The sequence below is a fragment of the Ischnura elegans genome, chromosome 4 (assembly GCF_921293095.1).
Source record: "Ischnura elegans chromosome 4, ioIscEleg1.1, whole genome shotgun sequence".
Classification (NCBI taxonomy): domain Eukaryota; kingdom Metazoa; phylum Arthropoda; class Insecta; order Odonata; family Coenagrionidae; genus Ischnura; species Ischnura elegans.
This window is the reverse complement of record NC_060249.1, coordinates 53,942,647-53,969,644: the sequence shown is the minus strand read 5'-3', so window position 1 is coordinate 53,969,644 and position 26,998 is coordinate 53,942,647. Positions and strand designations below refer to the sequence as shown.

At 39.3% G+C, this 26,998-nt stretch overlaps 1 protein-coding gene across 1 annotated transcript in view; it reads right to left on the bottom strand.

Moving 5' to 3' along the window:
* The window catches only part of LOC124157497 (ATP-binding cassette sub-family G member 1-like), an 83,487-nt gene extending 56,736 nt beyond the window's left edge, over window positions 1–26,751 (bottom strand). The window contains exon 1 of the mRNA XM_046532235.1: window positions 26,419–26,751. Within this exon, the coding sequence (XP_046388191.1) occupies window positions 26,419–26,551 (133 nt within the window). The 5' untranslated portion in view covers window positions 26,552–26,751. The remainder of the gene's footprint in view (window positions 1–26,418) is intronic.
* Window positions 26,752–26,998: the final 247 nt, after the last annotated feature.

The window sequence follows — 26,998 nt, the reverse complement described above, 5'->3', positions numbered from 1 at the left end:
ATCAAATCTACCTTGCAATGTAAATATGAATGTACACCAGCAACTTGGGAAAAACTTTTATGAAATGAAATAGATAGAGAAAGACAAAAAAATCCTACATCCGGGCTTTCCTCTACCCTAACTCAAGTCTCCAACCATAACCAACCTCCGAGCTATTCACAGTGACGGCGCGAGTAACCGCACTTCGCGGTCAACGACTATTTTAAGCGTCGCCATTTGGAGGAAGAAAGAGAAAGGGGGGAGGAAAACATGGGGTATAAACATATTAAATCGAGGAAGAAAGACAGTAATAGAGGGCGGTGTAAGGGAAGGGGGTGAGCGGGGAAGAAGCCATTTGAAGAAGGGAGGTGCGTCGACCTCACGGGGAAATTTTAAAAGAGGCTGCAAAACTAACGTGAAAGAAGCCCCAAAGAAGAAAAAAAAGATGTTCGGTGAAAGGCAAGCGCATCGAAGCGAGTAAAGAGGAGGGCGGGGGAGCATAACGGGCGGCTGCAGGGAAGATGTTGGAGGGTGGAGTGGGCGGAGTGGGGCTTCCTCCGCTCATCCGCGTCGTGAAGACCTACGCTTCCGCCATCGGGATCGGCTGGACAATACCGCATCACAGCAACCATATGCAAGAAAGCTGAAGGCGGTGGTGCAGAGGAGTGTTGCGAAAAGGAACGAATTTTTTTACTTTCAAAGTGGCTAAAGTGCAGGAGAGTTGCGATTGGTGGATTTGAATTCAATGAAAAAGTATTTAAAACCACTAATATATTCCGATTCTCACAAAGCTTCCAAACGTTAAAAAATCACGGATTTGTATAAAAAATTTCAAGTTTTACGGACTTATTTTTTTACTACATAATAATGTAAAAATTCATACTGTACCGCAAAATAAGAAGAAAAAGTAAAATAATTTTTGCCTTTCTCTGTACGTAGGATACAGCATACAGGGTAGGTACAAGGAAGGGCAAAACATATTTTGGATACAAGAATTTAAAAAAATCAGTTATTCCGATTTCTCCTTTTCTGGTGGTAACTATTATTAAGAGTTTGGTGTTAACCTTGCAATGTAAATATGAATGTACACCAGCAGCTTGGGAAAAACTTTTATGAAATGCGTTAAAAATGGTGCTAACCGTTAATGGTGTTGACGAGCTTAACAGTTCTAATATTAACACTATGATAGATCCTAATTTTGGAATCGCTTCCATATCAAAAAGACTTAAATAAATTTTTGAGGCAAATTTTCTCGGCAAAAAATCCCATATACCTCTGACTATGCTTACCTCTGACATGAGAAATTCTGGCCATTTTTGAAAATTTAGGCGAATTAATGTCATGAGAAAATGACCAAGAGTCAAAAGTGGTCCAAAGCAATCACTACAACCAACAAATCCATCCTCCTTGACCCACCGACAGTAATGTAAGGAATAAAATATGATGCACGTAAACTTTTTTTAACTTTTTCAATCCCCCTGCGCCCATATCCGAACATTTAACATCGATTGAAATTCGTTTCACAAATGTAAGAAAATTATCAAAATAGTGACTGTTGGGTAAATTTGAAGGACTTGTGCCATCACAACATATTTACCAATAGAGATATGTAATATTTTTTTCTTATTTAACAGTAAAAAACGCAATTTTTTGCCCGCAATGGTACAGTAAAAAATGCGTTAGCAACGCTTTAGAAACTTCGAAAAAGAAAAATCGAATAAATTTCTGATTTTTGAAATTTCGAAAGCTTTGCGCGATCGAAATAAAGTGACCGATTTCAATAATGTTTTCATTATTTTGAAAGTATTCCCGAATCTCATAAACGAAATATAAAAAAAAAACGATTTGGCCGAACAGATCCGTCAAGTGATCTCGGATTTTGCCATTTCAGTCTTGTTAGCGCAGAAGCCGAGAATCCCTCGCGTTCATATTTACGTCGAGTCTATCAGAAGATTATGCAAAGCAGCGGTAAGCGGTTCAACTGCTCGTGATTCCATTCCAATTGACACAACTGTCATCACACTTTACGCAACGGGCATTGGTGGGAGATCGAAAAAAGAAGAAGAAATGTTACTATTCCTTTGTCTCATATTTCTAGTGATAATTATAAAGCGTGCAAAGGTTACGGGAGCAGGCCAAGGGTATATGAGAGAAAAAACATAGCGTTTGCCCTTGGCGGCATGTTGCTCAAAACAGTCAGAGAGAGTAGTTAATAGCCTTCGCAGCCATTCGTTGGACGGGGTAAATTCTACGGTCGTCAGCTCAGAGTAATACTCGTACAAGCAAGAGTAATTTTCGGCCTCTGCTCATGCGTGCAAAACCGAAGTGGCAAAATCCCAGATCACGTGATCTCGGAAGGGTCTGACTGTTAGATTCTAATAAAGTTTACTCACGCGCTATTTATTCCGATTATGAATTTTATTTCAGTCACATTTAATATTCACGGAGAAGATGTATCAGAATTTAAATAAATTTTGCTCTTAAGTATCTCATATTCTATTAAAGCTTAAATGAAGGTGACAATGATTTCTCGTTTCACGGAGGAGGGTGACGGCTAGGTTCGCCAAAAATTTTGAAAATGACCAGCCTATTTTCCATTGGTTTTTTTTCCTTTAAAATTTTTCCCAGCAGGCTATTGAGGCCCAATGTAAAATGCACATATTTATGTTATAAGTTCAATCTATCTATCGGCAATAAGCCGCCCTTTACGGATATTATTTTAACTTCACTTGCAGATGGAGCAGGTTGACCCGCACCAGGCTTGACGAAGTTCGCGCTTAGAAGTAGTGGAAGCGACAGCACCCGCGAGCGATGCTATCGGTCGAGCACGAACCACAACGCTGCCCTAGCCACCCTTCACCCGGAAGCAGAGCACCACACACAGTGTAGGGCACCCTGAGAATTTTATTTACATTTTTACTCTTGCGCAGGGAGGGAAAGATAGCCATGGCGCTCTGGTCTATCCCGTACATTGAAACTGGCATCAAAAATTAGATTGCTTCTGTGAACTGATTGAACTTGAGTGAACTGAAAGTGCACCTATGGCAATGGTTCTCAATCCGTAGCCCAGGGACAAAAGGTGCGATCCTCAAAAGTGTACCCAGGGTGGTCACTAAAATGTTAAGATAATTTTCCTGATTTTTCCAGACAGATGATGCGTAATTTACTGACTTTTCATCTCTATAGGTCTTAAAAATGTGGTTAAGCGCGAATAAATATTAACCTCTTAATAAATTCAAGGCAACAACAAAGAAGACTAAGAAAAGTCACGATGATGAAATGAATTTCAGCACTTTTGGAGTAAGAAAAAGCGCAATAATAATTTTAGCACTATGGAGCAACTGCAGAATGACATATTGGGTGTGGAACGTTCAGATATTTAAGATATGTTTATGGATAAGAGGTTGAAGATAAAAATCGTCAATTTTACAAAAAACTACGGATATATTTGGCAATTTTACAGACATTTCATGAATTTCCACACTAAATGAAATTCTCTGACTTTCCAGTATGTCCAGAAGAAAGCTCACCCTGGAACCACAGGACAATTTTACTGTAGCCAATAATTGTATATATTGTTGAGAAGTAGCGCTAATTGAACGAGCCCGGGAGAATGTGATTCATAAGCAATTTTAACTGCTCTAAAAGAATCATTTGGACTAATTCGACTCCGAATTTGGTTTGCGGAAAAAGCACTGAAACGGAATTCGAGAAAGTCTGTGTGGTCCTCAAACGATTTTATTTCCATGTGATGTGAGTGGTCTGCAGACTTCCACGGGTTGGAAAAGACTGATATATGACATATTTCATTCGAACCCCGACCGACTCCATGGGGCCTGAGGGGGCCCGAGCCCCCCCAAAAATTAGTTACAGATGTGAGGAAAAAATAAGTCAGGCTTGTCGATTTTCCCCGGAGTGTCCAGATATCGAGATTCGAGTGATCAGGGTTCTAATGTTAATCACATGACTCTTCTAAAATGCTTAAAAAACTTAAAATTCACTAATTATAAAATTTACCGGGGCAAGGTCCCCGGTTTGGGCCCACCCAATATTTTTTGTAAGTCGGCACCCCTGATACTGACGAAGACAACAATCTTCTTCTTGATGACGCTTTTCAAGCAGTAGTTCTCCACCAAAGGATTGAAATTCTCATCATTGGAACTGGTTTGATGAGAAGTGAATGCATTTCCCGGGAGCTATAATTAGAAGATATCGATGTGAACATGCGGAAACAAGCGTAGATATGCCGTTGCGTCAAGACTCTGAGGTTCGAGCCAAGTGGGAATCCATCCGGTGACTCATGGGCAATGCTGCCAGCGTGGTCACAAACCGAAGATAATATTAAAAAGAGATTTTAGCAATAGTTTTTGACGAGGCTGGCTTCAATCTATCAGAAACTAATAATTTTTTATTTCATGAAAATGTGCAACACCTACTCTGCATCTTTTCAAGAAGTAAAAATGTTTAGTCAAGATGGTTATAGAGCTCTATCTATTTTACATCGTCATCGCACGTCAATAATCCTAAGATTGGTTTGACGCAGCTCTCCACTCAATTCTCCTATCATCTAATCTTTTCCCATCCACGTATTTCTTTTCTTTCACATCTTTCTTTACCTGTTCCATATATTTTGTTCGAGGTCTATCTATTTTTAGGACTGTGTTACGGGGTAAAAAATAGTTTAGCATGTTAGACAATATAATCAGGGATCAGATAGAAAATGGTAATGTTGACGTAGAACATCTCTCCACTGAGAAATGGATTAGCTGATGGAGTTGACTAAGTCCCTGATGAAAATAAAACTGTATGTACTGCATGTCTTGAAGGGAAACGGGAGTCGAGAACCTTTTCTTTAAATTAAAAGTAAATTGGCGACTAAATCCCTAGATTTGGTTCATTCTTACCTATGTGGACCATTCAGTATAAAAATCATTTGAAGGAAAATTGACCTTTTATTTCCCCAAAATGACGCAATGTTTTTAGATTCACTCGAACGATGTCCCCACTTTTTCCAGGCATACATCCATGGTAACAAGACAACGCAGGAAAATACAAACCGAGTGCCATCGAACTGGTTTAACACTCAGAGGTTTGACCCCTTGACGTGATTGAGATTGTTCTCCATAACCAGTGGCAATAACGACGAAGATGTAGTACACGTCTAGGGGACGGGGTAATAATGACCCTTAACGCCCTTTCACGCTTATTACTTGGGATAAAGGTTGGCTTGATAGGCTCCACTAGTGGAAGAAATAACTTTCCAGAGTAAGAACCTAACCACACACGAATAAAGTCAGCGTGACAGATGATTAAAACAGCGAAGATAATGTTCACTGGTCGAACAATACTCTTTCACCATCCTTTCAAAACATCAATGAAAGACCATCGCGAGTTGTAAATGTGGATAAAGGAGTTTCATAAGCAGAGAAAGAAGCAGAAAGCCTATTATAAAAAAATAATATGAACGATAATATTAAAGCTTTCCTACATCACCTATTTTATATCATCTACTCTTTCTGCGATATCATCTGCTCTTTTTAGATACAAGATCTGCAAAGTGCATAGCTTCCGGATATATTCAAAGTGATTTCAGCATATTTCATTAAGTTCATCCGTGGACCAGCTATGCCCATCGATCGCGATATATAGTGTGTCTGGATTCTCCCATATCACGTCTGATTGCATTACTTTTCTGGCCCATATTTAACAATGCATCACCACAAATTTTTGACCACTAATTGCATAACACCTGCTACTGGTGGATATTAAAATTTCGATGAGATATTTAGTACTAACGAAGGTATAGTGCTCGCAAACTTGCCATGCCTCTGACCGTATGTGTAGCTGAAGTAATGGTGGGGAGGGTACTCCTATCCCTCGAAATGAAGAGAATAAAGAAAAAAATTCAGTACCGAAGCTGGTAATAATTATTTTGATGAATCATATATCCACTGGTACTATCGCAATTAGTTACTTTTTATCTTGAATTATTTTAAACATAAAATATAATGAGATCCTTATTTATATTGGAAAACCAAAACTTAAAATGATCTTAGACCTCACAAAGATGTAATCTATGAACGCCACTGAGTGTAAATCCACTCAATAGTCTTTAGATATTTTTAATTCTGAGGAAACAATGTGTCGTGACATAGATAACTTGTGAATAAACATGAGTAACTTGTGGACTTGATATCGTAGACTAATTACTGTGCGTCTTCAGATATGAAAGAGTACTATACAGCACATATGGAAATTATCTATAATTTTGCGTCAGTTTGATCCATTTTTAAAGACTTTAAAATACTTTTATCATCCAAGGTGGGGGCATACTTCAGAAATTCAAGATTAATAATCACCGCAGGTGGAAATAATCAATTATTAAATGTAAGGAATGCAATCGCTCTAGAGTGTTTTTTTAATGTTGTGCGATTAAACACAGAATTTGATAGCTCGACGCAAAGCACGTGGCAAAGAACCTGAGAACGTCACAACAAACCGATAACATTCACGAGAGAACATGAAACCGTAATGAATATCACTCCGCTGGTTCTCGGATCCGCAGCGTGGATCTCAATGATATCTGCTCGGCGAAAGAAATCTCCCTCACCTTGCAGCCAATAATTTCAGACCGTATTCACGCAAGGACACCTTTATAGAGGCCACATTCTCATTGGACGCTTTCTTACGAGAAAGGAACCGTATTGGAACGCATCGTAACAACGGCAACACAATGCTATCGCACACGAATGATGAATAAGCGATTGCCACTTTTTCTGCGATAACCGTCTGCTTGAAGAAAAAAATCGCATCAGGATGCGAGGGTCACGGGATCAACCATCGGTCTTTAGCTGGAGAGAAAAAAACGCGATCGTAGGAGAACAAAAGACTACAGAGAAGAGATGAGATTATAAATACAACGCGCGTTTACGTCAGCAGCGCGTTGAATGACCGTAAATTATATCACAAGCGTCAACTCTAATTAGTTCTTCAATGGGTGCGAGCTACATACCAACTTGGAGTTCGAGTAAGAATGAGAAACAAGTAGAAGGTGATCAGGAAGTTTTACCCGGTCTTCCACCAGGATAGACATATTATTGTTAGCCTTGGGAACGGAGTCCGAGTGGGACTCGTTGGCAGCAATAAAATGCCAATCCTGGAGGAAGACTCGAGATGACTTCCCAAAAACAATTCGTAGAGGAATAGCAAAATTACAACTAGCTATGAATACCTCCAAATTTCTCGACTTTGTCGCAAATCGAAGACATCTTTAATTGTACCTTAAGATGACCCAAGACATTTTTTTAAATGTATCTTATGTGATATTTTAGAGCATTTTATGATAATTCGTCAAATATACGACAAATTCCACTTTTAAAAAACTCCGCATTACTCGAGTACGCTTCAAGGTTATGCATTCTGCGTGGCTTTTATAATTCCTCTTTAACTAAATGTAAGTCTCAGAAGAAGTAGGTATTCATACCCGCGAATATCGATAGGGATGATCGAATTTATAAATGTTCCACCTCTAGTCGCACTACTGGAACCTCAGCTAAAGGATATATGCAGGAGGATTTTATATTATATGCAGGCGCCAAGGACTCTGGGCACAGAAAATACAAGGGAGAACATGGGAAAAATAGGAATGGGAAAGGGGGTGAGAGAAAGTAGTTACCGTCGTTCAGCGTCTCGCTATCCCAATTCAAGTCCAGTACAGTGGCGGATACAGAAAAAACTCAAGGGGGGGGGGGGGGGGGCGCAACATATCTTGAGTTGTCTTTACTTTTATCGTAATAAAAGATGATCAAGTCACAGGCAAAGTATATGAAAATTTTATTTAAAGTGATTATAAACATGTAAAAGACAATGCCATCTTATGATATAAAAAAGTTACAATTGCGGTTTTGCAATGTTCGGCAATACAAGCGGACCCGCAAGGGGGGGGGGGCGCCCCCTGAGCCCCCCATCTGTATCCGCCACTGGTCCAGTATCGTCTGTTTGGAGAGATGGTGCTAACAGTACTCGGTAATTGAACTCCCTCAATATTTCCAAACGTTACGTAATACCGAGAGAGCGCGGTACATAAATTAGTTTTTTGTTACCGAGCCACAAACCCACGCATAATATTTTTTCTAGACCTTAGCCTTCATATCTAAACCTTAGCGGTGAATATGAGGTCACGCCTCAGTCATGGAATCCACAAGGTTATCTTAGAACTTTCAAAACAATCACACTAATGGCCAGGAAATTATCAATTCAACTTTAGTTTGAAAATTGCTAATATGAGGCCCATGGAAGGTTTGAAGAGAGATAATAAAATCTTTCTCATAAATTATGATCATAAAATTATAAATTAGTACCTCACTCAAATTATAATAAAACCTCTTGCAAAACAGTGGGTATAAAACCGAGGAGATAAGATATCAAAAGATATAAAAATAACATGGGTGAAACACAATCTTGCAAGGCAGTGGGTATAAAAGCACTGACAGACTGACCACTGACAATTGACTGCAAATTATTCTGTTAGAAATTGTGCTTTCTAAGGGTATGAAAACATTTCCAGAATTTCACGCCTAGAACTTGACCGTAAAGGTGAAGCTATTGACGAAAGATGCGTAAAAACTATAGTAAAAAACTACAGGAATAGCCTATCCATGGTTACACACAAACATAGCGGTTATCTATAAAGTTAAAGAAAAAAAATCAACAACCGATTCCCTAAAAGTAAGAGGGAATGTATCGAGTATATATATAGAATTTTCATGTTAAATGAATATTGAAGTGCGACCCAGAAATAATGTCTCCTGACGGACCCAAACGTAGAAATAGCATAATTAGTTATTAGGCTTACGTTAAGGCCTGATTACCTACAGCGGAATTTGCTGATCATGGAGTTGGATTGACAAGTGAAGAATAGAGCGAAAATTGTACCATGAAATTTGTCATAGCCAAAATTGCCTAATCACTTCAGTTCAATACCATGACTGAATATGATCTTTAAACATTTAATTAGGGAAAGAATGTTTCGATTTTTTGTTTAGCGGTTACAACAGATTGTCTTTAATAATTTTTCGCACCATTACATTCAAAAGGTTACCTGAAAAATGTAAAGGAAAAGGAAATATTGGGATACGACATAATTTATTTGCAATACGTTGCTGAAATGTTCTAAGCGTCACAAATACAATTTTTCCGCTGCTGAATATAATTTTTCATAAGTTTGATGATCACCAAAATGGGTACGTACTATTTTATTCCAAAATAGCTTCAATATTTCTTGCCCAGCGATCAATGACGAGAAGTTTGTTCCGTAATCCATCGTCGACTCCGAGAATAATGCATATTTATTAAATTCTATTGAAATATGTAACCTTCTTGCCGAGAAGATGATTCTGAACAGGCCGTTATAAGGATTTCAACTCTAGCTTTGAAGAAGTACGAGGCTTAAGCAAGAATTGATTCCACCAGAAAAAATACGAATTTCCACGCACGAGGACACGTCGAATAGTGAATTGCAAATCCAACATATAAAATTTATCAACATAATTCACCAAAGCCAAGGACGGGGCTTGAAAATAGATGAATGAAAGCAACCTGAACCGCAATTTCCACCAGTGTATTGCAGGTAGGCTATAATTGAAGCATTTGTCGATGATTGCCAATAATTTTCCCTTTCCAGAGTCTATATAAAACCTTGCATGGAGGTATATAACCTATTGGCTCGTGATTTAAATTCCATTGCGCAAGAATCACTCTGAGTCGATTATTTCTCCGGTATTCTGGGTTTTCTCCGCATATTCAAGATCGAAAACTTGTTTCCTCGAAGACCACCTACTCCAATTAAATAACTTCGGAAATGGCGTCATCGTAACTAGAGATGCGTCATGCGCTTGTCCTCACAGAGTTTTCCGTAATCCATTCTATTCAATCATACACTTGGACATAGGTTTGCGTACATTCCCTTCCTGATTTTCTAAGCAATGATTTCTTCCACCGTAACGCCGAGAAAGACCAATGTGAAGTACTATTGTTGAGCTTCGGGAGCAAGGAACACGAGGCAAAACATATAAGTAGGTAATAACAAATTTGACACACCGAAAAAAGTAAAAATTTGGGCAGCATATTCGTGGAAAACAATCACAGCTCGATAGCGATATCATTAATAGAATAGCTTAAGCAAAGGACGCGATTTTGAATGGGAAATGATTTACGATTATCTTGAGGATCATTGTGTTAGATTATGAAGAAGATGCTGCTTAGCTAATGAAGACTCATAAGTGGAGGAATATGCTTTACAGTGCGAAAACGTGGACGATAAGGAAGGGAAGCGAGAGAAGAATAGGGTAGTTTCCTTCATCAAAGAAAACGAAAGGCATTGACTGCGGTTATAATTACCACCATTAGTGCATTCATGATATACAAATTAATTGGTTTTAGAAATCCTAGTTTAGACGAATGTTAATGGTCAATTTTAACCTCATTTGAAAAAGGCCACACTGGCGCCCATGCGATACCACTCCACGTGGCGTCACAGGGATGTAAATGCTATACGAATAGTCAGGAGTTTTACATCGTCTGAGATTACCAATGCATGCATGAGGCAAAGAGCTCAGGGAAACATCTCTTAATAATCACTCAATACAATTGCGTTTGGACGGAAAGTATCCTTCGTTTGATAGGGTATTAATAATCCTTATTTAAGCCAAGCGATATCTGCTAGCAGGGTACTCTGTTACCTGCGAGCAGCCTGCATCGTATCGGGGCTCATAGCCTCGCACCAAGATGGCCTCACACGGCGGCAGCTGGAACCAGAAATAGGTCACACGGGCTTTTCCTAGCATTCATACTTAGCCGTCGCGTTTTCGCGCGCTTGAAATTTTTCACTTTTCATTTAATCACGAAAAACAGATATCGTCATTTAAAAATCTATAAGCGTGAAATACGTACTCCAGGAGTAATAATATTTCGATTTAGGCAATAAAAAAATAATAGGAAACCACCCTATTAGAAACAAGTGCGTTGTAAGAATGGGTACTAGACGTAGGTATGAAGTAAAGGTGGGCTAAACGATTTCTTTGCGGCATCGATTTCAGCTTATTCTGGTACTATCGTTTCCTCTTTTTTTCATCTTTTCGCCTTTGAGCATTAAAGCTTCACTTACCCGTTGAATGAATCATGCGAATTTCTAGTAAAAAATGTGGAGGGTTTGCACATTTCCATTGGCCCTCGCTGGAAGAGGTGTATCAGCGTGAGGCGATGAGGATGGCTTGCGAGACAGCAGAACAAGGAGACCCAAGGGAGGATTTTGGGCTGAGGAACCTCGTATTCACGCTCAAACCGATCGGAGTTATATCTTTCAGGCTTACACTGACACTCCCTACAACGAGCATAGATGCACACTGAATTTTTTGGAAACAATAGGACATTTCTGTATCAAGATTGAGTGATGATTCCTTGTACTCGCAATTCCTAGCTGTATTCACTTCAATTGATGATTATCTTCCTATTTACATCCACATATAGGCAAGATACTCGCAATAATCGCGAGTACCTTGTTCTCTATACTTCAGTTTTTAAGTAACCAGGGTAAATTAGAGTAGAGTAATTCTAGAAACGTTTGGTGGGTAGAGTAAACTTCTGTAGATAAAGAGGAAGAGGAGGTGACAATGAGATAAATTCCCGACCCACAAAGTAATTGAGGTATTTTCAGCGAAAATACGATACAGTGTATGAATATAAACATGGACAACGTTAGATTAAAATATACACTGACCTCAAATTTTGACAACACAGATTTGTGATAATGATAAACACATGGATATTGGGTGAATTTTCATGAAATACCCTTCATTTGGGTAGACACTCAGAAAACGTTTGAATTGGAATTACCCGAAGGTGAAATTTTCCGCGCAAAAAGTCAGTGCCAGCTTCAAGACATTCGAAATGCAGCCTCTACGGGTAGATATTGCTATACTCACAAGAATTATTATCTCGAACGATAGTCCACTGACCTACCCGAAAAAATAAGGTCATGAAGGAGCTATACTGGGTTAGAATGAGGTTATTCCCATTCTTTTATCGATTGGATAATGAGGAGTTCAGAGCTTATCATCAGATGAGGCGAAGAGTTCATTTCCACGAATATTCGATGTTATGATTCACACTTCTGCGCATGAACTAGCGACGGGACGATGAGAAAGTGCTTTCCTTGACCATTGCAGCTAAGATTGCTTCCAAGACGGAGGTGTACAATGCAAATGTGCAATGTTTTGCGTTTATAACGATCACGAATGAATGATTCTCCAGCTAACAATATTTTCTCACAATGGTATCAGGTAAAGCATTTTCGATCAGTGAATTGCACCATAAACGCAAAGGTTTAGAAAATCTGCTACACGAGTATTCTCCTTGAATAAAGAATAAGCAGAGTCGAGCAGCAAAGCCTTTTTTTCTTACCCTTTGTTCGTCAGCAATTAAGATAGTATTACGTTATAATTATGCGGTATATATTAATACGGAATGATGTGTTAATTTTATTTCAATTATGTTATCTTATAGTAATCACAATTAGTATCAGTTTTTGATAAATCCGTCGACAAATTTCAAAGAAATTACTCATTTGACCTAAAAAAAAAAACGGTGATAAAATTAAGACGAAATAATAGAATCATAATGATTTTGTGAGATCGAGGACAACCTTGGATATTTATCATATTAGAAATGTACTTAATCAGCTCACGCCTAATTTACTAACACATACGATCGGTTTCAATCTTTTCGAGCAATTTTCAAAAGATTGCAAGGTATTATCTCAGCAATAAATATAAAATACTAAAATAAACTTTGTAAAAAACACATTTAATAATTAAGCGTGAAATTAACGGATTATAATCTTTAGGATTATGCATAGATTCCTCAAATCGACCGCTGATTTCATCCATAGACTCAATCAGTATGAATAAGTCAAAATGATGCTTTAAGTAAGATTACTTCGGTTGCGGAGGATTGTCTGAGGTCGCTGATGTGGCCCCTGAGTTCCTGCTGAGTCGGCCTTGAGCTAAGAAGATATCTGTTCTCAAGGGCAGGTGAGCAAATGCTCAACTTGTTCGATGATACATTGCACTTAAAGTACTTCTCGAACGTAGACTAAGAATTTTTCATCATTAGGCTTCACAAACTTCTTCTGTCGACTTTCGAACTTAAACTCAGGGGCGAGGAATTCTGATCTTCGTATTAGTTCAAAGCCAAATTATTTCGAGGCCAATATTTTCATAGTGCCACAAAAAATAGAGTAAATGAGACAACTCATCACCAATTATGGCGGAAAATTAATTAGTAACAGTTAAAACGACAAAATTGGGCTACAACAACCAACATTTGTCATGTCATTTGTCATGATGTAGTACTGAAAGTAAGTTAAAAATCACTGGCAAGATTATCGAAATGGGTATCAAGGTGTACTTCTCCCTATCTGCAAGTCTGCATGGTACAAGTGATTGGGTCGGTGAGGTGACATAATTGTTGGATTCTTACTCTGAGGAACTGGTTCACATCCTGACGGTTGTGGGGACTTCACAAGGAAAGCTTGAGTGCGGTAAGGAGGGCACTTCATTCATTACGATCGTAGGATAGAACATAAATCTGTGGTCCCGCAAGCGCCTCTTATATGAAGCAGGCTAATGCCGACTATAATTGTTTTCGGGATAAAGGAACGCTAAAAGACTTTATCCATTTCATAACGGTTATATTGCATGCTCCAAGATATACACGAGTAACTGGACAGTACGTAGAAAGGACAACGAAGGACTGACTTCCTAATCAAAATCAATGCCTTATCCCATGTAGTGGTTAAGATCAATTAAGAGAATTTACTGCCATCAAAAATTTCCCAAACATTCCTCAACACCCTTTCTTCCTACCCTTCCCTTGTGGCACAAATTACTTTGCTGTCGGCTGCCTCCTCCAAATACCATGCTTACAACAAAATGTCTTCACCAAAGACTTTCTAAGAAGTAGAATCACTACCCATGAATAACCTCAACGAATACTGGACGTAATACTTATAAACTGCAAATCAACTTCCGTTGAATGCCTTTTTCGATACGAATATCATGCTTTCACATGCACTAAATCATTCCGCTTGTACAATCTTAAAAGAGGTTTACAATTTTATTCAAGTACGGTCCATTAAAATACATATCGGGCCACTGATGATATTTGGCAGAAACCATAGAGCCTTTCTCTTTGCATGATCATCGTTATTTAGGCTGATCAACTCCTTTTGATGGAAGGGCTGGTCGTTTAAAGAACTTCGGCACGACTTCCTCCGTGCAGAATGATTCGTCACCAGTTTATCACGCAGTTTGTCACCAGATATTTTTATCAAAATTGCAGAAAATGACCAAGGTTTTTGACTCGATATTTCAGGACGTACTCTACAAATCACAGCACGCTAAGAGGTAGGGACTAGAAAGTATACAATGGCGTCAAATAAACCACGGATGTCGAAACGACCTGTTGAAGAGCGTCTGCCATCCACCGTTACCTTATGATGAAAAACTCATCAATGGCCAATATGAGAGATAGCAATAACCATAAAAAGTGAGGTACTCATTCAACGAACAAATTATATCGCGAAAGATGGTTTTTATCCTCGTGAACCTCTATTTCCGCAGCATAATCTTGGATAATAAACGTGAGTCATAATTACACTCAGCGCGATACCTACACCTATCACTTATCACGGAACACTTATAAGCGAAATCCTCACCTCCGGAACTGACATTTGCATAGGCTTTTGGTCGGGGTCAAATATTCAGGTATCAATACGTATCCATTTATTGTGTATTATATTCGGTAAATTTTCGCCACAATATACATCCGTATTCCCCCACGCAATGATTAAAGGAATGGAAAATATAGGATTGAAGTAAATTATTTGTACGGAAATTTTCAAGCACGTCACTTTGCTCGGTTAAGTATTTTGCGTCATCATGCGGAAGTAAAATTTGCGTCCTTATCTATTATCGCGTCTGATTGTCTCCTGCTCACTTAAGGCCGAAGTGATTATTCGCTCTTGGCTAGACCATGGATCTTACGAAGGTCACTTTTACGAGCTGCGATCAATGGGAACAAAGCATAAATTCGGGCTCAATTTAAAATTATGATACACATTCACAGTAATTAAGGAACAGTTATTTTCTATGAATACTTTCTACCCACTCTTAAGGTTCACTTATTTAGCCTATGTTTTCAACTATCATTCAGTACGTGAGGTAAATTGAAATATTTGCTGAGATTTCAAACAGCAATCAAGAATTTATTGATTCCTACTATCCCATGTTTGCTCTAAAATAAGTTACATGATAGCCAATGAGACGAGATAAAAGCAATGAAGCAGAATGTAGCCACAATTTAAAATCAAGGTGCATGTGAAGAGAATATTTATATAATCCGTGAAATCAATGTAGAAACCGTATCTTTTACATTTTAACCGACGAAAATGGGAAGCGTGAATAATATTCTTATGCATTTTAGTGATAAATCCGTGGAAATGACATTCTTCATTTAAGATGAGAGATAAAACAAACAAACTGTCGGAGGAAAACAGCCAACAAGGCCACGGAAATTGAATGAATAGTGATGGGAATAAATGATAAGCAGAAAATAAAATGTAATACAATGGACAGTATGGTAATTGCGAGCTATTAATGAAAATTCTGAGACGCGGAGGAGGAGAGAACATGCAATTCGTCCTTCCCCGATTTCTTTCGAAACTCGAGCTCATCCCATGCATGAGAACACCTGAAAGAAGTCCCTCCCCCAACCGTTCCTTTCAAAATTCTCCGTGCCTAATTTTTTGCTGAAGGGCACTCAAGGTAATGCCAGTCACCAAAACGTATACGCAAAAGCACCTTGAAAATCACGCACGACCACTAATATAACAGGAATGCAGATGATACAAATTGGGAGGGCATATAAAGTTACATCACAGAGGACGTTATTTTACGGGATTTAAAAGTATTCGGAAATTTCACAGTTTGGGATTTCAAATTAGTTGCGAGAGTAAAGTTGAACTGAGCGAGAGAGTATGCCATTACTTGCAGCAGTTAAGCTTGTTGTATGTTACATGGACATCTAGCTTCCCGAATTCTATAATATCCGTCTTTTAACAGCGGCCCGAGTCCAGAAATTTTCGATACAAAACAGATATAGAAAACAGACCATTTCTATAGCAACGAAAAAATATGTAGCCTCATGATCGAACTTTGGTATTATTAACTTCAATTTGATTTTTAACAAACTACCTTATACGGTATGCTATTTTTAAGAACTTCCGCTAGGGCAACTAAAATGAAATAAAATAACATATCATTACGCACGTTCGTAATTATTTGTGAAGCAATACGAAGTTATTTATCTCTCAATTACGACTCACTTCCATAAATGTATACAGCCTGTCGTTAATATCACAAAAAATATGATGTTCCATGTTTCCTGCGAGCATCCGGCTGTATTTCTGCTTTTGGTTACAACGAATTGCCTCCCAATTCTTGAGGCGTCTTTGGAGGGGAAAAAAACTACGATGCACCAACAAATATGAGCTCCAACACTGAAAAAAGCATGAGTTGAGTATGGTAAGTTCAACTATTGAAGTGAATACGTAATATCATAGAGTAAGTATATATACTTACTCTATGGTAATATTTATTAAAGGATACTCTATACGCACGAGACGGCAGATTTTCCTTTGAAAACCACTTCGGTATAAAACTAACCGATTGTTAAAAGGAAATTAAAAACAATGCCGCGCATTCAAAATAGTTATAAAAATATGGAAAAATCTAGGGAAAGCGGGGTAAGGGGGAGTACTTGGTAGCGCCCAATATTACAGTGAGGGAGCAGGGAGTGACGTCAGTTATTTTCCTTCTCCCCCGAAAGGGAGAATATATTGCCGAGTTCTCAATGCTCGTAACTTTAAGGGCAAATTATGAATATATACATTATTATAATTTCGAACTGAATCAGATCCAAAAACGAAAAAATAGAATGCAATCACATTGTCCATCGTGACTTCTTTGTCCACATTTAAGACCATCACCGAAGTTATAACAGTTTAAAATTACTTTTTCTCTTTGAACAACACAAAGAAATATCCAACACACTTTTTTATAACGTCGCGATACGTCACTTCGGTATCTGTGCCAATGAACGAAGATTGGATGTCATAATGCCTGATTGGATAATGAGGTGAAATCGAGTCAATGGTTAATGAATACTCGATGCGTTACTGCACAACGACGCCAGTTAGCGATGGCGAGGGTCAAAGACCACCACCGCTCACCGAAATGTTGCGCGACCCTCTCGGCGACGAAAAGAAACCATTCAACAGTCGCACTTGCTTGTATAGGTGGGCTGAAAATGAACTCCGCACAGTTTCCTTCTGGCCATTTAAGACGAGGAAAATTTTTTAAAAACGACAATGTATCTGAAACTGCATATCCTGGTCTAAATGGATTAGTACACTGAGAGAACAGGTTTGGATGCTACACCCTAAACCCTTTTGGGCGGGGAGGTTTGGGTGCGCCATCAAGAATCATGCGACGTCAGAACTAACTCTTTGGATGTGAGAACCAAAGGCAAAGAATGTCACACCAAACACGTCCAGTCAACGTCCTTTGGATGGGAGAACCAAAGTTATGGTTAGTGCACTCTACCGGTTTAGGTGCGAAATCTAAATCTATTGTTACGCGCTCTGGTGGCAATCTTATGAAGCTCTCTAGCACTCCCGCAGTACTGTGTTTAGCCGTGGAAGCCGTAGACAGGTGTGGACTTGTTGTGGGCAAAACGGGCGAACTCTGCTGCCGCTTGTGCTTCGTTGCTCTTGCTGCTCGAGATTATGGACGAGGGGACGGCGAATTTCTTATCGAAGGCTGGACTTGGAGCCTATATCCATGTGTTCGCTGGTAAGTTGCGAGTTGTTGTTTATTCTCACGGCCATTTTGTGTTTATTCTCACCGCCATGTTGCATTAATTCTCATGCCCGCACTACCACCCTTTGCTTATGAGTCCTTCAGATTCCTATTGTTATCTCTATGTGCTTATTAAAACAAAGTTGACACTCTCAGATCATATTTTGTCGGAAGTGCTGCTGTGCTTATTAACATTGACCTTTATTTATTGAAGTTAAATTGTCTCACGTTTCTTGTATTTCCCGATGATATTTATAATATGTTGTGATTGTATTTAAATAATATTTTATGTTATTGGTATAGAATTTGATAATGATATTAATTCACAGTGTTTTGTGCACTTTTTATGATATTATAACGGTGGATTCATCGAGTCTTGCGGAGTAATCATCGAGAGCGTTGGCACGGAGGTTATTGACGAGGAAAGGAGAATGAACAAGAAGAGATTGAGAAAAATTGTGTGTTTGGAGTGAATTTTATGTAACTGTGTGTTTGTATATTGAAAATAAATGTTCTTTCTAGTGTTCTACAAATGGGGATATTTATTTTTCCACCCACGCACATTACAATATGTTGAATTATGTGATAATAGATAGGTATTATGACAACTGCAGATTTTCTCATTATTTAGTTGCACTGTTAGAAATGGGCTGAAAAAGAACAATATTCAAGTGTAGTGGGGCTGAATACGAGCGAGGAAGGGGTAGGGGCGCAATCCTTTGGGCAGGTGATCTAAACTTTTCATTCGGCATCCAAACATTGTTCTGATGAGCTACCCAACGCTTTGGTTCTCACACCCAAAGTACTCGTCCATCTTCTTTGGATGTAGCAACCAAAGGAGTAGTTGGAATATCCAACTCCTCATCACCCATTCCCTTTGGGTGACACAACCAAATGTATGGACAAGTCCTTTCCTTCACCTCAGCTTTGGGTGTGACACCCAAACCTACGATTCTCATATCCAAAGTGTTTTTTCAGTGTAGCGGAATTTATTTCAGTCAGATGCAAATGTGGATTATATCTTTTGGTGAGGAGGGAGGGGGACACGTTAAATGCAAGACCACGGTAAGCAATATTAAATAAGGACACTCTGTTACATTAATGCTAAAAATGAATACGAAATAAAAACTAAGAAATTCGACTAGTACAGGTAGTAGATGGATGGCAAGTACTACGATAGATCTAAGCACTTGGGAGTAGACAACTTAAACACAGAACATTTTCCTTATTTCGGGGGGAGCGGGAGTTGGCGAGCCCCTCAGGGCCCAGTTGATACACGATCCTTATTTTTCAAGCACTGACTCGTGAATAAAATGAGGAAACGTATCATTAAATAAAAATTTCCGTTATTTTAAGAAACAATGAGTGGAAACTAAAAAGCTGATAAATAAAATTCAGAATACATGTTTGATTCTTCCTGTTAGCACAAAAATGTTCAAGGTATAAAAGAGTTTTACAAGGGTGTCCCTTAAAATACGGCACGTTCTCCATAAATGTTTAAAATTGAGGGGTAGCAACGACTATAACGGTTAAATAATGATTAGGCGACAATTACGAGAAGAAGATAAAGTAAAAACGTATACATTTTTAACGAAAAGTAAGGAAATGTTTTTTTTTTATAGCCTCTGCTATAATTTTTATCGAAAAACTATCGTCACAAATGAATGCAGCGTCTCTTCCTACATTATAATAAATTTTTAAACACTGCATAACGTAATACTAATTGTCCTGCTGATATTGGCAACTCAACGGTCTCGGCGTTATGGAGATTAACAAGGGAAACGAATCTCAATAAGATCCAACACTGTCAACTAAACGTGGAACGCACTGTAGGATAGTATACGATAAATGGGGGTAAATGATCAATTTTTAAATCACGTATTAATTGGGGACGAAATTATAATCAAAATGAAATAAAAATTAATTGCATGAACAGGAGAGCATGTTGAACTCTATGCCAACCTCCTCTATGTCTCTATCGGATAGTAATGTACAATTTAACACACCAAACATTCATACGATAGATTATCACCACTAAAAATACGCATACACATACTAAATTTTTCTATTAAGACCATGCATTCTAAATCACAAAACTGCGTCGAACACTCAATGGAGGAAAGTGCAACTTCAAGAAACACTCGCTCAAGGCCCAGGCTTATCACTAGTTCTGAAAAAAACATCAAAATGTTGCTTTTAACTTCCCTTTTAGAGAGACTGTTCTTCACTCAACACTTTCTTGGCGTTTCCGGTGCGCGGTGGCCTGATTGTTTTGACTTGCAGATAAGAAAAACACTACCGTTTCATGGGTCTACTTCAGAAAGCTTTATTTCCGTAACATGGATAGCAACTGAGTGATCAGTAAACCAATTAGCAATTCAAGGAAAAATAATACATTCTGGAATATATAGCTATATCTCGAGATATATTATTTCTTAAACACAAGTGTCAAATGGCAAGATGGAGGAGTGACGTACTAACAAAAAAATCTGCTGAAGCGACATTTGAAAAACGAAAGCCAGGGGAGGACCGTCATTACGCATAAAAGACCAAAATTTTTAACAGTTTTTTTTTACATACTACTCCGCGAGCGCTACGATATCATCAACATGGTTTCATGCAAGGAATCTAATAACCGTTGAGATTGCTGGGACCACGTAAAAAGACAAGGTGAATAGGGTCAGTGAAAGGAGGCAAATCCTTGGGCCGCTTCACAAGAGAAAGAAATCTAGTACAGCACGAACGAGGAAGAAGATCTTCATGGAGACATGCAAGAAACACTGAAAAAGATGGAGTAAAACTAAAATATAAAGTATCTGTTCATGCCTACAGCAAATCAAAGAGGTATATTACAGCCACTACCATGGAGTATGAGAGAAATGAAGGATATTTGAAATGAGTATTGCTAATGAGGTGTCCTTTTCATCAACATAAGATCGATTCAAAATGTAGCTCTTCGCTAATTGTGATGGATGTGAATAAAGTTCGGCTGCTTCGGTAACCTGTCTTCTGACGTAGATTACAACTTATCCATTAATAATTCCATTCTAGCGTATTACCTACTTCATTTCGGGCGTATTATTACAGATGAGCAAGTAGAAAATTTTTCGAAGTACACGAAGTTTTAATGCGAAATGCAAAAGAGCTAAGAAATACGATTCGACCATAGACGAGTTATCCACAACATAATAGGAAATAACTTAAAGAAAACAAGGCATATATTCAAAACCTAAAATTAACGCCATGGAAATTCAACAGCCGCTTTCAAAATTCTGATAGCGAAACGAAAACCAACTTGTAATACCATTGAAAAATTTACTTTTCTGCTAGAGAATTTCGCAGCGCTGGATTGCAGTTGTATCCATAGTTTCCGGGTTAGCTGCGTCGAGGTTGATTTCAGATGACGTTTCGTGGCCTGCGCTGGCCACATCTTATGATCATGTATGAGCGATCTGATCTGAAGATGTGGCCTAAATAGACGACTGAAACGTCATCTGAAATCAACTTCGACGCAGTAAATGCGAAAACGTTGGAAAGGACTGAAAAACTTTACTCTCTGGATGAAAATATTTCACAATGTATAAAATCCTAAGCTGAAAATTGCGAAAGGAATCTGAGATGCAATAGAGAAGGAAACTTTACCACAACTCATAAGGCAATAAGGAAACTTTACCTCAACTAGAGAAGGATGAGATAAAAGTATTTACAAATAATCTATTTTTTTCGAAATAAAAACAGCACAAAATATTCCCACAAATGCCCTACACGTGTATAATATTTGATTTCGTTTGAGAAATATGTCCACCGCACGATTTCGTATCACTTCCACCAGTAAGTAAATAAAAATAATGTATTACATTACACTTGACATTTCAATACGATAATGATGATAATAAAGATCATTTTACGTATTGAAGCGATTTCAATACGTAAAATGATCTTCTTGCTCCTTGAATCCATAAGCTGGGGATCCCAAGCGCTAACATGCATCGCATGCGATATTTTATACATAACGACTGAACCAATTCATTGGAGCAATTTATCTTATATGAGGAAATCACTTAAACTAGAAATGGTAAACGAGCGAACACGGTTTTGCATTTGGTTTAGGGAGATGACAATAAACGCAGTGAAAATGCTAAAAAAGACAACCCTTAAACCCTAACTGGAAGTAGTGAAGAAAGCACCCTAATAAAGTACTCTTAAAGTCGGACGTGAAACGAAGCCGTGATCCTGAAAACTTTAGCTGTGAGCAGGCTAAAGACAACGCAGGGTCCTCTCCTATCAACCTACCCACCTATCTTGAATGGAGAAAATCGAAAAAATAGTCACCTCCTCAAAATTACTGGCAAACCAATCAGATATCATGGTAGGCTGACAAAAGTCAATGAGAAATTGTGCTTGCACGTAAAGGAACAGCAAAGAATAGGGAATAATCATTTAAAAAAAGTTTATTATTCGTATTCAAATTGCGAGACTGAATTTCCTAATGAGGCATTCGAATGTAACTACTACAATGTACCGTTACAAAAAAATAGCGGCCTGGGGTAATGGTATTTAATGGTGCAAATAAAAATGACTATCGTTACATAATGGAGGGAATGCCGCTACTACAGATGTTTAAGCTTCGTGATTCTGAATTCAAAGAAAATATGGGCCGATGAGACAGAATTTTAAGACTAAATATTACGACAACATTCTAAAAATTCTACATACTGAAATTATGAATGAAATCTCATGAAAAATGAATAAATGGCATCGAAAAAAGGATATAGCAAATGTATTTAGGTAATCAATCACCGAATAAAATTGTAGATTCAATAGATAAAAATAAACGAACTATGAGGGACTTTGATCTACATAGATATTAGCTATAGTCATTCGGGAAGCCACGACGACAGTATGGTTAATACAAGATTTGTCTCTCATTTTCATGAATTAATATTGGATATTCTTATAAAATGGACACAGATGAAAGGTAAGACCTTCATTATAAGATATAAGAGGTCCCTAATTACCATTTATAATTCCGTTCCCAATGAAAAGTTAGTGCATAACGTCCCATATATCGGACGTGTGTATTTTATTTTTTTATGGGCTCCAGTTGACTTGCGCTACATTTTAAAACTGTATTAAGTTCAAATGGATGTCTGTCTTCACCCCCCCCCCGCTAATATTTTAGTTGACTCATTGAATTTATCGACTAGAGAAGTATTTATGTGAGACATGGCACACGTCCGATATATCGGACGCTATGCACTAATGGGTTAAATCATATGGTATTAGAACATGGGTACTGCATCAAATGGAGAAATGTCATGGTCCATTATTAGTTCTATTAAGTCTAAAAACCTAGAATTGTATGTGATCACAAATATAGGGCCAGTTTATTATTAGTATACCATGAAAGGGCCAGTATTAGTATAACGGGTTAGCCTTGTTGTGGCTGCTAATTTCGTACTCCTTTTCGGAGTCCATTGGTTCGCAATTTACTCACGTTTTTCACAACAGGGTTAAAATCCCTGACTATATATATAACGTGGAGAATAACTCAAGATGAGTATTATGGGCGTTGAATGAAAAGCTATGTTGGCCTTCGTATAGCTGTGGAGGCTATTTAAACTTCAGGATAGTGATATTTTATCACTCACTCGATGCCTCATCCCATAGATTGGTTTAGATATCTGAGTAATAGGTTAAAAACCAGTGTAGGATATATAACCACATATAAGACATAACTATAGACATAAAATCAGTGGCGGATGGTGTGCATACGTGGATAAGACGGGTATTTGGACAACACCGATGACTTGGCCACCCTTTAAAACCTATGGATCGACACCTTTGTTGGTATGCCATTCTTTTTGCCACCCCTTTGGCCTTCACTGTGACCTTACTGGGTCAACGGTTGACTTTTCGTAAACAAAAGTGTTATTTTCGGTTTTCCCGCGTCCGAAAACCTAAGAATTGACATCTTGGTCAGTGAAATTCAGACTTTTTTCTATCTCGATTTTTTTTACATTGAAACCCCATAAGTCAAATTAAAAAGTGTACCCACATTGTGAGGTCAAAAGGTCAAAATTGTAAAAACTCAACAAAATTTAGGACTTTTCCCCATTAGTATGCCAATTTTCATGAATATTGCGTGAGGTGAAGTTACTAAAATTAGAGGTAAAAAATGACACACGACCTGTGGGACAGTCTGTATATGAATAAAATCACACTCAATGAAACTTTCTTAAACTTTACATGTGACTTGATTATTTTTTTATTGCGATAAAGATAAAGGTAGCTCAAGATATCATTTGCGCCTCCCCTTGAGTTTTTTTTGTATCCGCCACTGGGGAAAACAAACCCTAACCTAGCCACGAGCTGACATTGGAGGTATTCAAGGTAACTTCATGCGGCAATTGAAGCGTTCAGTCAGTGGTCTAATGTTCTACTATGTGCATTGGCAGAGAGTATGAGGGTTCAAAGGGAGCCCTTCAGGGATACAAAACACCGGGGCCGGGACCCAAGCCCGTGGCTTGATCCGCCCGATCACCCGGGGAGGGGCTGGAGAGGAAGGAAAAAGGAAAGAGGCGCCGCCGCGATAGGAGACGGTCGACGCCTCTGGAAAGGGATAGGTTCGGTAGGGATGGGACGGGGAATTACACTTCAACGCTATAGAAGCGAAGAAGGCCCACTAAATAGCGAAACCAAGCAAAGCTATTAATGTTCTAGCAATTTTGGATGATCATTCTATGAGGAAAAATAATCCAACGATCAAATCGTTAGATTATGTGCATTGGCAGTGAAAATGGTTGGGGGGGCCATGGGACCATCCCAGGTCTACCCATCCTCTGGGGGTAACCCCGCGTCAAGAGGTAGTATTTCCCCCCGGAATTATTTTTCAATTTAACCTTCTCAAAACTAAAATTAGGTCTAATTTTTTATGACAATATCGTATGCATCGTATGATACGAAAAAATTTAGATTTTTTTTCGTTTGTCGAATTTTTCTGACAGAGGCGCCACGAGACTTCTAGGTGGAACCCCCTTGCTACACGCATGTACTGCTCTAACTACCAACAAAAAATACCTCGGAATTGATACCCGGTATGGGTTGAACCAGGCCTAGCTAGCTGATTGTAGTCGCTTTACACGCTTTGGAAAATGCATTCAAAATTTGATATTTTTACGGACAGAGAAGAAATAATTGCATTTTTTAAACTCTTGTGAAGCGCTTTGAAACAATTCCTACACTCGAAATAAGACACTCACAAGTATTCATTTACATGGTCAAATCAAATAATAACACGTTTTTATCAGAAGGCCACCACGCCCAAAGTGTCCAAAACGGTGATATTCCTCTACTCGACTGTCACCTTCTCAGACACATTGGAAAGTACCGGATATAAAACCTCCGCCATCGCGCTGCCAGGCACGGTATCAATACCCCCAACAAGTGGACCGAATCATCCGACTTTTCCAGACGAACAGTCCCCAACCTCCCACTACAAAATCTGCGCGACCCATAAATCCGTCGTCCGTGACTTTCAAAATATTTTGCCAATACCGTGACCGAATGGTAAGCCTTGGGAAGCATCGACCAAAAATTTCTCGCGAGGCGGCTCAAGGAAAAAAATTGGCCCCAACCCTGAATTTGTGGAATCCACTGTCCTGTGACTTAGTTCGAGGAGAGCAAGCACTACACTTTTCCAAACAAATCTACCTTTTGGTTGAAGCACTGAGTATATGAGTGACAAACCCTGATAAAATGGATGATAGTGCGAAATTCACTCGGCGATAGCTTCGTCTGGGGCTTAACCCTCTTCCAAACAAATGGACTTTCGAGTCGAACCACTGAGTGAGCGCTTGACAGGCCCACATGAACGCGGTGAATTTGTGAAATTCACTCGCAATAGCCTTAGCTTGTGGCAAGTTCTGCCCTCTTGTAAACAAATCGACCATCATATAAGGATAGAGTGAGTGCCTGACAGACCCAGACGATCTGTGTAAAATTCCAACGCCAATGCCATGGTTTGGGGCTAACTCTACATCCCTTGTTAACAAATCGAGAGTCGGGTTTAAGCAATGCGTCTGTGTGACATACACAAACGATATGGGTGCGGAATTCACACGGCACACAATACCTTCGTTTGGGGCGACCTTTACCCTCTTTTTCACAAATCGACCTTCGGGTCGAACCGCTGAATGAGTGTCTGACATACCCAGACTGAATCTGTGATATTCACACGCAATATCCTTAGTTTGGGGCGAGCTCTGCCCTCTTCAAAACAAACCGACCGGTCGGTTTGTTTTGAGGTTGGTCGCGACCATCGGATCGAAGGATAGAGTGAGTGATCTGTGCGAACTTGACACGCCAATACCATGGTTTGGGGCTACCAGTACCCTCTTGTAAACAAATCTGAGTGCGTATGTGACATACCGGGACGAACTGGGTCACGTCCTTCATCGCTCACCTTTTGCCCCCAGCGGCACTGAATACGACAGGTCGATGAACTCGATGTCGACGGGCTGTCGCGTCGGAAGATACGAGAGCGACATCACTTCCTCGCCCGCAGCGGCGTGAGCGGTTCCTCTTTGGGTCGCCATCCTCCACGCACTACCATCCTCCGGAAGGCTGCTTCCACAATGAGTCCCCCGGCCGACCCGCCAACGGTTCGCGGGAGAGCGAGTCCTTCGTCGCCCCTTAGAACAACAAACACCACGGAGGGTACGGCTTCGCTCGGAGCGGAATTGAGCGCTCCGTCCTGTGCGAGGAATGAACGGGTAATAGCGCGGAGGCGGAACTGTCTACTACTCCTCCGCTGCCCTCGGCGGCGCTGCGCTAAGAGTCCGCTCGCCACCCCCCCCCCCTTCCGTCCACTGAGGTCCTTTATGAAGGGCGGAGGTTGTCAAGTTTCAATCCGTTTCTCGATTCGCTGCGAAGGTTTTCTTCTGACTGGGACTGTGCTGAGATAATACTAGTGGAGGGTTAGGCGCGACGCGATTAGAAACAAAGCCATGGAGTGCGAGGGGGGGAGTAGTTAGGGGAATCAA